General features: G+C 31.3%; 1 protein-coding gene across 1 annotated transcript in view; it reads left to right on the top strand.

Moving 5' to 3' along the window:
- Positions 1-13,468, top strand: part of POSTN (periostin) — a gene marked incomplete at its 5' end in the record, with an annotated part of 33,125 nt that extends 19,657 nt beyond the window's left edge. Inside the window, 8 exon segments of the mRNA XM_079136552.1 lie at positions 207-252; positions 3,063-3,143; positions 6,133-6,222; positions 6,852-6,941; positions 7,610-7,687; positions 8,048-8,131; positions 11,575-11,616; positions 12,661-13,468. Of these exon segments, the coding sequence (XP_078992678.1) occupies positions 207-252; positions 3,063-3,143; positions 6,133-6,222; positions 6,852-6,941; positions 7,610-7,687; positions 8,048-8,131; positions 11,575-11,616; positions 12,661-12,698 (549 nt within the window). The 3' untranslated portion in view covers positions 12,699-13,468.
- Between the last annotated feature and the right edge of the window lie 354 nt (positions 13,469-13,822).

The following is a 13,822-nucleotide window of genomic DNA, read 5'->3' on the forward strand; positions in this document are numbered from 1 at the left end:
AAACTCTGAGTGACAAACCAAATTATTTTTTATGTCTTCTTTATGACAGCAAGGAACTAGGACAAGATTTAGATGAGGATTTTCTTTCTATTCAGTGTAATGATAGCTTCAATGTTTTTCTTTAGCAATAATTAAAGTGGTACCATGATTTGTTAATGCAGCTTTCACATTTCATGTTATTAAATATGATAATCATTTACTTTCAGTTTGTTCGTGGTAGCACCTTCAAAGAAATTCCCATGACTGTCTACAGTAAGTATGTGATGAGTATTGACTGTATATAAGTGGCCAGAAAAATTCATTTTCTTTGTATTTCCAAACAAAGACTATTGATAATCTGGTATTTAGAATTCAAAATAATGGTAACTCTCATTCTACTTGAAACAGGGCTTGAGGTCCCGGGAGAGGCCTCTCAGGCTTACCTTTTAATTTCAAGGAAGTACTTTCCCATTTATGGGAAAAACAGGAGTGATACAAGATGAGAAAGACTGAAAAATAAAATACTAGCATGGGAAAGATGGAATTTCTTAAAAAAAAAAAAAAAGATGGATATACAAAGGAAAGAGGTAGCTAGGAGGTGATCCAGCGCTATTTGAAAATTCAACTGTGTGGACAGAGAAACAGGGTGGAGGCATGCCAAGGAATCCTAATGCTCTTGAGATGGTGGTTCAAAATCTCTTCTCATCCAAAACTGGATGGAGGTCCAAAAAAGTTTGCTAGGTTATAAGCCTCAAGTTCCTAGATTTCAGGTTCTTTTGTCCCTGACAGTACCAGATTATCAAAATTAAACCTCTATTACTTAACAATGGCCCAGGCTATTCCAATCTCATAAATGTCACTCATTGAATATCTTCTTCCATGTAATTTTTTCTTCCTTTGTCTTTTTTCCTTTCTTCCATTATAGCTTTCAAAGCAGAAACTCTTTTCATTTTGTTTTGGCTCTACGATTGAATACTTAAAACATAAACATAGCTAAAACATTATTTCAATTCCCACATTTATTCTGGCTAGAAAATCTCTTTCATATCATGAACATCCAGTTATTTAAATAAGAACTTTTCTCTTAAGATACACACTAAAGTAATCGCAAAGCCAACGGAAGGAGCAAAACAAAATGTCTGCTGCTCTTATTGGTTTAAATTCTGTGACGATAACATACAATCCCAGCATCAGACCAGCTCAGCACTGTCTGAAGGATTTAATTGGCATAGTCACCATTCAACATGGTATAAATTCTATACTGGAAGTATGCGATTTTATTTAAGACTTATTTTATAACAAACAAAAATCCTCATGGGCTCTATTCATCAGACATGTTATGTTTTCTTTCTCCACCAAAGACATATATCTGTATGACAGTCAGTCCTGTGTCTTTCCTAATTTGTCCATGTCAGTTCTTCCACTCTCCATGTCAGGGCAATATTTTCATTTATCATGAACCAGAACTACTAGCTACTATATCATATTCTCACTCACTCAGTACAAATTATAAAATTAAACAAGCCCAGTGACTTGGCAATCTACATAGAGACCTTGCAAAAGCTGAGATTTACATTCCAATATTGGATGTTTCTTTTACTCCTCCCAGGACAGGTATCTTGTTATTGAGATGCATTTTCAAATAGAAGTAGAGACTAATTAAAACCAAAGATCCTACTTTTATGGTCATCTGTTGGCTTGGTCTGAAATTTCTTTAATTTCCTTGCTGTTTATTATTCTTGCCCCCAAAATACAGTACATTTTTAATTGTATGGGGAGAATGCCCTTTGTTATAAGTTGCCAAATGCAGAGCATTTGAGGTGGAGAAGACAAAAATTAGTAAATTCTTAGCCAAATCTGTCAAAACTATTTAAGTCTTCAGAAAGCAAGATCAAAACAAAAATATGAACCAACAAAATCTTCAAACTAAACTTCAAATTCCCTACTATGATGTTAAAAATGTAAGGTAAAAGTGTATTTGGCCTTCATGGAAAGGATCCTCTGTGGCAGGACTACTTGTGGAATCAGTAATTAAGCACACAAATTTGACATACTTTAGAGCTTTATAATCTGGTATGTCAAGACAAAATATGATTAAACATACATTGTTCCTAGTGAGACAGCTTACATCAATTCAAAAAGTTGACACAGAAAACCAACTCAGAAATAGGAGATGAGAATATAACAGAAACTCAAGTTTTGCTAACATCTCAACGCTACTATGTCAACACCATGTTATGACTGTTACCTTTAGCACAGTTCATTATCTAATGGAACTATCTTTTAAGTCTTCTAAGTAGGAATGGAAAAAGACCAGTAGCTCTGGTTGCTTGACTCCACAGGCACATTTTTTGTTAACCTGAATAGCCAAAGCCAACCAAATAGTTGATTGAGATTTTAAATAAACTTTCCACATACTTATCTCACTTGGGTAGATGATATATATTTAAAATGTATATCCTTAAATTAAAAAAGAAATGATCATGATGAAGCTAAAAATTAAAGGCATTTTATCCTCTGACTTAATGCTGATCATATCATATTTGTTGCATAGAGCTCATGTCTGGCTGGCTGAAATTTATTCTTATCTTTAAATATTGTAAACTGTTTTTGTATTTTTTCTTTACATACTGTTGTTGTCAATGCATGGAAAAAAATTTAAGAGACTTTTCCTCTCAATTTTCTTCTATTAATTGAGAAAAAAATCCAACAATGCAATTTAAGATATTATGAATTGCATGAAATTAATCATGTTTATTTGTCTTCTGTTGCTATGCAGCCAATATTTTCAAGAAGTACAAAAGAAGGTAAAGAGCATTAGTGGTGCAGTTCAAAATTATAGATTTTTAGATAGAATTCCTCATTTAGTGAGCATTTATTTCACTGGAACAAATCCAAGTCTCTGGACTTCAAAGTTCAACATCTGGACATGAGAAGATATTAATTATGTACCATGAATATTCCTGTGTCTGCCTGAACATATTACCATATCTAATAACTTATCACCCTACAAAGAAAAGGACAACTTCATTCAGGTTGTTTTTATGTAAACATCATTCATATTCCACTTTCTATACTTTCAGCAACTAAAATTATAACCAAAGTTGTGGAACCAAAAATTAAAGTGATTCAAGGCAGTCTTCAGCCTATTATCAAAACTGAAGGTAAAAATAAATGCTATATGTGGTTCCTTTTATTTTGAAAAGAATCATAATATACTGATTTCTATGAATATATCTACATTCTTTTTGAAACTAACATGCTAAAATATTTCTGTACCAATGGCATGCTAACGTAATTGCAGAATGTGGAGTGCAAATTATTTAGCAAAGTAGTTGGTGCATTCCTAATACTTTCAGTACATTTGCTTGTATTTGACTTAGTTTTAATTTAATTGGTGTTGCATTAGCACTAGTACCCAGATACTTACTAAACAAATAAATCCTGAGTGCTTTAATCTGTAGGTAGATTCCTTCAGAGAGTGAACTCTTTTTGAAGTTCTGTTTCCAATCTCTCTACCTAATCTTTTTTGTACCATTACAAGAATCTTCTCTAAAAACCTACAGGTATTTTCATTCAGCAACCTGAGAAAGCATAAAGGTGTGCATTAATGAAAGCTTTTAAAGTTATAACCAGGCAGGTGTTTCCAAAATACATCAGCAGAAATAGATGAGTAGCATATTTACTGAGTCAAGTCTTAGAATGCTAAATTCCAGTCTTGAACTTGAAGATATATACAGATAAAAAAATCTATATTCTATATATATAATAAAATATCTATACTATCTAAAAATATCTATACTATCTTTTTTATCCCTACTAGCCACGTAAGTGAACTTCAACATCTTTTATATTATCTTCACTTCATATATTTTAATTATCTCCAAGGATCAAACTTAAAGAATTTATTCCCCCTCTTAAACATCTTAATAAGGTAACTTGCCACAGAGAATAGACTTGGTTATCTTCTTTTCTGTAAGAAAAATACAGTCTTCAATAAAGGAACAAATTATATCTTTAATTGAATCTCAGGAAAATTTTTATTTTAATTATCTTTGATTTTTGCATCTCTTTTCATTCTGTGGATTGAGATGGTGACTCTGTGAGTACATTTGTCTATTCCTTTTAAAGTGAATTATAACTTAAAATGTAGTGATTGAAAAGATATGTAAAGATCGATTTCTTAGCCAATTAGTAATCTACATTAGTACTCATTCTTGAGACCCAAAGTTGACTTATTCTTTGAAATCTGTGCTTTTTTTCTTTTAACTATTAAACTTACAGACATTTTATTATCTTTGTGTGTTGATGAAGAGAATTTGAAGTTTTAACGAGAAATTAAATCACAGGAATTTTGTGGACAAATGAAGAAAATGACCAAAAGATTCTAGATAATATCATCGTTTTTAAAAATTAGAATCCCTAAACATTTTGTTTAACTCTACATTCAGCTTCCACAACTGAAATCGTTCCTTGTTTTAATTTGAACAATCCTTTTTGTTCTTTCAGGTCTCTTCATTCAACCCATTTATCCTCCCATTCTTTGTCATCTGTATTCTATCCTTTTATTTTTTCTCCAGCTAGGAGTAGAGTGGAATGTCAATTCTACCTGGGTTCTTCCTTTAAAGGGGACATGAATGAAAACAGGGTCATGTAACCTATTCATTAATAACTCTTCAATTCAAAGATTTGGAAGTCTTAATTCTTACATAGCACAATGAAGGAAACATTCTTATCTTAGCAGTCATTTCTAAGTGTCCAGCTCCTAAGAGTGCTATTGGCTTTTGCTTCCTGCCTGATCTTTTACTGATTCATTGATGAATTTTGAGTTCTTACTAAATACATTAGACTCAAGGACAAAATTTCAAGATATTTTTTAAAAAGTAACAAACCAAATTTTAGAATTAAGAATAAGTCAGCTGAAATTCAATTCAACAGACAGTTATTAAATACCTTGTGTACTGAGTATTCTCCTAAATGCTATGAACAACTTTTTTAAAGTTTGGTAAAATTTCTGCCATCATAACCAGAGAGGATGTTCCTGAAATTTCAGTTTGGGTTTTCTAAAGAAAAATCAATTTAGATATTTCATTAACTCATTTCTTTTTCTTAAACTTCTTAGGTATATTTTCTTCTAGAAGTTACTACACCTTAAAAATCTGACCTTATGTGTTATATTCAGTATTCATTGCCCTCACAGATAAAATATTATGGCTTGAATATTACAATTGAAAGAACTATAATTCTGTTTTCATTATTTTAGATTATTCTGTTTAATTCTGGATAATGGTATATATTGACAATTTCCAGACAAGCAAATCCTCTCAAAGATATGCAAATCTACCTTCATTTGACTATTGAAGGTGTTACAGTATGAGTTAAATGTACTGAACTTGAGTTTTCTTATGCCTCTGAAATAATCTTGATCAACTAATGTAGTAATAAGCTTTCTAACATTCAAAATGATTTTCTCTGAGAGCAAAATCATTTTGCAAGTCAAATGCAACACTTTTAACGTTTGCATTTGAAGGACTATTTAACTATTAATTAGTTAATTTTTCATTATTTTCATATACAAAGTAAGTGTTCAAATCCATTTTCCCATAAAGCCTGAAAATCACCACCTTAAATGTAAGTATATGGAATTTTCTTATGCACAGTCCTTTGCTCAAAAGATCAATAAAGTAAGGCCTTAAGTGATTAGAAACTTAAATGAAATATTTTAGTAAGTAAAGAAAAATAGATAATGTCAACATGATAATGTAAGATCTAAAGCAGTCCCATTACAGAAATTCAAATTCGTACATTCTGTATGATTCACAAAGTGTAGACACATATAAAACTTGGTGTGATCAAACTTTACAGCTATAATTGAATTTATACATCACTTTAAATACTAAAGCAGATGAAAGTAATTGTACTAGCACACCAGTAGAATGTGCCATCTGTTTTCATAAATATTGCCTAACCTGAAGACAATGGGAAATGTTTGAAACTGATTTCACACAGCCTGAACACTCTGCTCTCTGAGTATCACCAAATGTCGAAATACTTTTCTTGTTCTGGTAAACCTAAAGGACTGCGCACTGGCTATATCCCCAGCCCCAAGGACTGCTCTAACACAATAATTTGTCTCCTAAAATGATGCCTCAGGACCTGCAATTACAAAGATCCAAGTTGAAGGTGAACCTGAATTCAGACTGGTTAAAGAAGGTGAAACTGTAACCGAAGTCATCCACGGAGGTGCGATATTATGTGTTTTTCCTAGTGTCTGGGTAGCATCACTGCGGTTATTTTAAAATAGTGAGGGTTTATGTTGAACATCAAAATTTTCTTTTGGTTTTTATTTTATATAAATTGGGGGAACCATTTTCAAAGCTACAGTTCAGTCAGCATATAGTTTACTTTTAAACTATATGGATCCTTTTGAAATTATTAAGTAACTAGGCCCAATGAAAACTATTACTTCTACATAGGTAAGTGATGAGCATGAAATGTAATGAAATCTAATGACTACAAAAGTATCAATGCAAAAAAAAAAAATGTTTGACTTAAAAATGGAAAAAAAATAGTCATTTTATAAGATTCTGCTAATAAACCATCACTAGGATTTATCATGGGGTTACCATTTCAGTGATAGCAAGTCAGCTTGCCAACTGGTCCTCTGCCTGACCCAAAACACAGAAGAATTATTGCCTTTAATACTTCCATTCATCTTAATTTACTAGAGAAATGTTCTAACAATGACTATGATTAGAGCAAGCTTAAATGGTAATTCTTGGAGAAATACATTCCATCATTAAAATGTCAACCTTATGAAAGTATAGACACCATATGAAGACAAATAAAATGTATTTTTGCCCTATATTCAGAGCCAATTATTAAGAAGTACACCAAAATAATTGATGGAGTACCTGTGGAAATAACCGAAAAACAGACACGGGAAGAACGAATCATTACAGGTAATTTTAAATTGCATATGTGGAACTGTGCTGGTATTATAAAGATCAAATAATAGTTAATCCTAAAATCTCCACAAGAATCATGTTAAAAAGTGACTAAGTCCCTTTCATGATAACTTCTGAAGTACTTGGTTTCCTTTTTAGGAAAAATAACATTATTCTAAATGCGTAATCCATGTTTTACTCTGAATTGGTAATTTGTAGACAAGTGAATAAGGTGCTATTATGTGCACTGCATATATACTAGATATTATCTGTTTTTCTGTTTGTTAATGAAGTATTGATTATTAGAACCAAAAGCTTTTCCTCCTTTGAGTTTCCATTAATCTTAAGATCTGTACATCTATTACCAAAATGTATGCAATTTTGTATAAAAACTTGATTGATAAGGTTAGTGAACCTTTGTATCAGCCTCCCACCTATGAATTAACTTAAAATTCTAAATTCAGATATTCTATAAATATTTATTTAAACAAGTAAGCAGCAAGTAAGACTTACCTGTTATTTTTGTAAATAAGATTTCTTTATATAATGTTTTTTATTTTTTTCATGCTATAGTGACAGAATGGAATGATTAAACACAGACCATATGACCCACAAAGTCTAAAATACTTGCTTTTTGGTCCTTTACAGAAGTTTTCTACCCTGTTTTATTGTCTTTCCTTTAGGTCCTGAAATTAAATACACTAGGATTTCTACTGGAGGTGGAGAAACAGAGGAAACTCTGAAGAAACTGTTACAAGAAGGTCAGTTATAACTAAATATTAAGGATGTGGTGTTCAGCTGTCTATTCCACATCTAAAATAGTCTTTAAGACCTTGTACAAGTTTTCAACTCTCATTCTATTGTTCAAGTTCCATACCAACATAAGGAATAAATCCAGAAATACAAAAGGAAGTGTAAATTGCAATCATATTGATTGTTTTGTTATCCATTGTTTAACAGCTTTATAAAATAACTTACCTACAAAAATCAGCACTAAAAACTGAGAAGGAACCTGGTGTTGGTCTGGAATTCTTTATTGGGATGATGCCATTATTTATCATAGCAAACTTCCTCTTTTCATTATATAAACCAATTTCTGCTATAAACATGTATCCTCTCAGAGGTCACCAAGGTCACCAAATTCATTGAAGGTGGTGATGGTCATTTATTTGAAGATGAAGAAATTAAGAGACTGCTTCAGGGAGGTTAGTAAAAGGGCAACAACTAACCCCCTTAACAGGTTCTGGTACAGTTCTTCAGCTTTTTAAAGACTGAGTATGCTGGGTTTTCTTTTAATTAGGTAAAAAAAGACAATATCCGCTGTTGTCTTAACAAATCAAGTGTTTTGTTGAAGTAATAGTTGTAAAGAAATAATTATAGTTTATACAGTCTTTAAAAAGTTCTATGGTATTAAGCTTGGGGAGCAATGAATATTTTTTTTACTTTAATGCAGATAATTGTGAGATATTCTGAGTGCACAAAAGAGGAATAGTTACTAAATTGCTAGCTCTTATTAGCAAATTTGACAAACTTTTTATATTTTCAAAAAAATGTATTCACTGCCCCCAGATCAATAAAAGGCATGTTATTTTTTAATTGTAAATGCATAGATATAGCAAAAAAATAAAAATAAAAACAGCGTCTTTAGCAACTATCTTTTCCAACTACATTCATGAGAATGAATATCTGTTTCTTCTAACCGTTTGAGTGGTAATCTACACCTGGAAATCTAAATTATTTTGCCTATGAAATTAATCCTTAGAGTATGGAATGTTTTCCATCTTTGACATTAAATGGACTTTCTTTCAAAAGCAAAGGAGAAAAAAAAAGAATTCAAAATATCACAGAACTTCCAAATAGTAAATATTCAAGAAAGTTGTAAATGTTAACAAAATATAATCTGGATCATTAATTAGCATTTTGAATAAATGAATTTATAGTTCAATTACTAACAGTAAAAATTATTAGACCAAAAAAGTTGTTTTAGAGAAATGAGGATTTAAACTATTCAGGAAAAACAAATATATTATTTGCCTGATGCTATGAATTCTGAAATATAACCGAAGTTTGATGTTTATCCAAAAAGTATCAATGGCTCTTTTTTGCTTATAATTTTAAAAATTATGTCCCTATGACCAGCAGGATATAAATCCTCTTGTGACCCATGTATTTTTGTACATTATTGCTTCTGTATTCTTTTTTTTAAAATATCTTTTTAGTTGTAGATGGACACAATGACTTTATTATTTTTATTTATTTATTTATTTTTGTGTGGTACTGAGGCTCAAACCCAATGCCTCACACATGCTATTGAGCACTCTACCACTGAGCCACAACCCCAGCCAGCTTCCGCATTCTTCATTTTAATATAGATCACATCTCTCTAATCTTGCTTCCAAATTTGTGGTAGTAAAAATAAATATTTATGCAACCAATGATTGGATTTTCCCTCAATAGAAATATACCTGTCTTAAAAAGATGAGAGCTCCTTTCAGAACACAGGAAGTGTATGATATATCCTAAGCCATCATGAAACCAAAGATTCTTGTAAGATGTGACATGAAATTCAGTGATCTATCCCTTACCACACAACTCTCTGCTACCAAAACATAGGCCTTTGAAGGAAGAGATAAACAAATTATGAAGACTAAATTGAATTCTTTTTTATTCTTTTTATTCCTTGATTCAGTAAGCAGCTTTGTAGATTGGCAGTGCTTTTTAGAGAATGAATTCATTAGTAGCTGCCCTGTTTATATTGCTTTTATTCATTTAGGTTTAAACTGCAGGTAAGTATGTTTTTCCCCATTTAATAAGGCTTTCTTATTAAATCCATTAAAAACAAGTGTATTATAAATAAAGTTCTAAAGAGTTGATCTTTCCAGAAGATATAACTGCTACAAGTCAGAAAAAGTGATGGTCTATTTTTAATTAATGGATTTCTTTCTTATCTCTTATTTCTTTTTACCCTAGAAGTTGATTCTTTTAGTCCTCATTATACAAAATATCCCTATATTAATAATGCATGTTCCCATAATGCCACATGATAACTTTTATCAAAATATTTCTAAGGTTTTTTTTTTTTTTTTTCCCATAGAGAAGAAAGTATATGCAGAATAGTTACTAGTATATGGACGTTAATTGGATGTGCTAGTTTTCTTTTCTAACCATCTAAAACCATCAGGTCATTATTGAGTCACAAATGACCCTGTGACTAGATTCTAAGAGACACTGATTTACAAAACATTGGTGTAAACATAGATGGCATCATGCAAAATTGTTTCTTTCAGAGTCTATCTAATTGATCCATATCCCGACCACCTCATTTTAAAACTTGGAGTTTTCTATCTGACCTGTTCATTGTAAACATTTTGGAACATAAAGTATATACAGATGAATTGAATGTACTTGCCAATGTACTTGCCAATAGTCATGACTATTAACACAGCCTAGTGATACATTTCGTACTTGCACTGTGATTTGTCAAAGCCCTGAACTTTAAAATGTTCTCACAAAAAGGCATAGAATTTTTGATGCTTATCTTTGGTAGAACTCTGTATACTGAGACTACTCAAGCAATGAAAGGAGAATATCAGGTTATGGAGAAAGACAAATCTGCCTATACAACATGTAAATATTTATGACTTCTGTAGAGAATGTGAATCATGTTGTAGGTCTGGCTTCATCTGAGCTGCAATTCAAACAAATTAATTGACTCTTTCCTGCTTTGTTTTCTTTATTTACAATTAAGGATAGTAATGTTACCCACATTTAAATGAGTTAACACAAAAAGCTCTTGGAATTATTCTCAGCACATAGTATTGTAAATGCCAGAAAATGTTACTTTCAAAATTAATGTCCATGAACAATTACATGGTCAGTAAGATAATGTTTTTCACCTTACTTTAATTTTCCAATGTCATAGCCATGTAACAATGCAAATAATTATAATAACAAATTATTATTAATAATCTCACAACTACAATTGATTATAAATTACCATTATTAAATATGAAAGTTTTTATTATTTTTAACTAGTTAATTTTTTAAGAGTCTATATGATTACATACACACAGTTCTGTGGATTGACCTTGTGTTGGGGAAGAGAGGGATGTTAGCATACTCTTCCTGAATTGTTTATTATTATATTTCTGGAGTGACCAGGTCGATGCTATTTTGTTATGGTCATTCACAGTAATTAAATCATAAGTTGATCCATAAAAAGAAGTTTTCAAAGACATATGCTACACATAGAAATGACCTTAAAGAAAGATGGCAATCTTTAGGATTGTGCTAAACTTTACATATCCTTTAATCTTTGTGTAATGTTTTTTACAAAATGGTTGAAACATTTATGTAAGTCATTAACTCTATGCAAAAAAATGGTACATTACACAGGCTCCAAAAGCCATAAAATGAAACAATTTGTTTTAAGGTTATTGAACACTCATTATGGTACATGGAATCTAATGACTGTTTGTTCATTGTTAATGTGAAATTCTAAGGATCGTTAACATTTACTACTCCAAAAATATCTGTGTATTTAAGTGATATTTATTTGAAACTTTATACTTTTCTGTTTAACTATGGTCTCCTGTCTGATTTCACCTAGAGTTGCAAATTATTTCTAACTAAAAATCTTTAATTTTAGACACACCTGTGAGAAAGATACAAGCCAACAAACGAGTCCAAGGTCAGTGTATTGACCATAGTAATGTGTGTGTATGGCCTATTTTGTATGGTAAGAGAAATCAAAGGATGGTGTCTATGTACTTCATCAAACTTTGTTTTCTGTTAAGGAGAAAAGTTAGAAAGTTTGGATGCCACGCATTTAGATGATAAGTATCAGGAAATGAACGGCTCAAGTTCTGCACTATTAGTAAAATCTAAGTAGAGCATGTATTAAAGGAAAGGCAAATATACTCACATGAGTTTATGTGAGTATAGACATTGTTTAGACATTGAACTTTTGAGGTAAATCCAGGCAGATTAAGTAAAAAGGAAATGCTTGAATACCAGAGCCAAATGCAGGCAGACATAAGCTGTTATAAATATCATGTGAGACAAGTCTGTGGTTTGAGACATAAGTAAATTAGAACAATATACACACAGAAAACTGTTAATGTAACTATTTATAAAATTTTGATATAAATGTATAAGTTATTTACATATCTGGACGTATCATATGCAATGTAATTTTCAATACTACATTTATGTGCATGTTTTAATTCTTCCTTCTAGGCTATCTTACATCACAAAACATAGAAAGAGGAAAGAGTTTCCTTGTGGAACTTGAATGACAAGCTTGGAATTACAAGTTTAGAATTCCTGAGATAATTACTAATAATCAAACCAAGTTACAATAGTTCAAATGATATACTAATGCAATTTGTAGTCTACCCAATGTATAGAGCTTTGAAATTAAAGTATTGATTGCACAGATTTAAAAAAAAAAAAAGATTTATCAGGAACTGCTTTAAAAAATCCAAAATCATTCAAATTTTCTAAAGAATTAAAAGAATCAAGTTTCATATTATTTTCTTACACCTTTGATCAAAATACAATCTTGGTTCCATCACCATAAACTGAGGATATTATTAAAAGAACATAATATAAGTGAAGATCAGTACAATAATAAACAGCGCCTTTACTAGGTGGTTATGCACGGTATATCACATTCTTAAACTCTGAATTTTCATCATATTTACACCTGTACGTTCTCCTTCCTTCTAATCAGGGTCTAGAAGACGATCGAGGGAAGGTCGTTCTCAGTGAAAATACAAAAGCCAAACAACACTTATGGAACCCTAAGTCAACAACCTGACCCTAAAAGGAAGACTATGAGAGCCAACTTAACTTCAGGAACTAAAATATCAGCACAAGACAGATCGTCAAACGATTCTGAACACACATTGAATTTTTTTGTTGTTTTGTTTTCTGAATGAGAAACGTGAAGAAAATGGTGGGGTTAGCCTCCAGGGGAATAGGAACTGAAGGAAATATTGTACCTTACAGGTTTTTTTATCCTGAAATTAAAAGTTCTGGCTAATGTTGGAATCCATCAAAGAAAATCCTTGTCACTGGATTCATTGTGATTCAAATCTGAGTGGTGAGCTGTTATTTAATTGAGAAGATGAATCATTGAATGTACGTAATGGATAAATCAAAAGCATGCAAAACAGTTACCTCTCCATGGGAAGCTAAGTTATAAAAATGGGTGCTTAGTATATCACAAACAAACAAAAATACTTTTACTTCCAAAGGCTTTACACATTTCTAATACAATGTAGGTTTACTGGTAAATTATGTTATTTTTACAACTAATTTTGTAGTCTTGTGAAACATTTGTCATATGCTTCTTGCAATACATATTCTTTATCTCAAACATTTCAATAAAACAATTTTGTCAGGTATAAAGAGAATTACTGCAGATTGGGTAATTCAGAAAACTCAAGGTTTAAGTTAAAAATCAGTTTGGACTTGGGAACAAGACTTTATACCTTTTTTATTGTTAACAAGTACTCAATAAAGGAAATTGAATGAAATGAGTGTTTCTTGAATTTTTTAAACTATTATGTTATATAAAGAATTGTTAGACAATGAGCCAATCATTACGTATAAAACAGAGCACCTGTGCACCAGAGCACCTAGGTCTATGTTAAGTTGTAAAATTCAAAAGATAAATTTTACAACTCAAAAGATCAAAGATCAAATTATCCATGATGCATCATGTATCATATGTATCATCATGTATCTTATGTAACAGAAGAATGCATGGAACAACACAAGCAGGAGGTCATCAATTAATTATTCCTGGGCCAGGCATGGCAGGAGTCAAGAGATGCCCTTCACTAAGTTAAAGTAGACTAAGAGTGCATTGTGTAACAAAAGAAGGGAAG

Source organism: Sciurus vulgaris, assembly GCF_902686455.1.
Source record: "Sciurus vulgaris genome assembly, chromosome: 4".
NCBI classification, from domain to species: domain Eukaryota; kingdom Metazoa; phylum Chordata; class Mammalia; order Rodentia; family Sciuridae; genus Sciurus; species Sciurus vulgaris.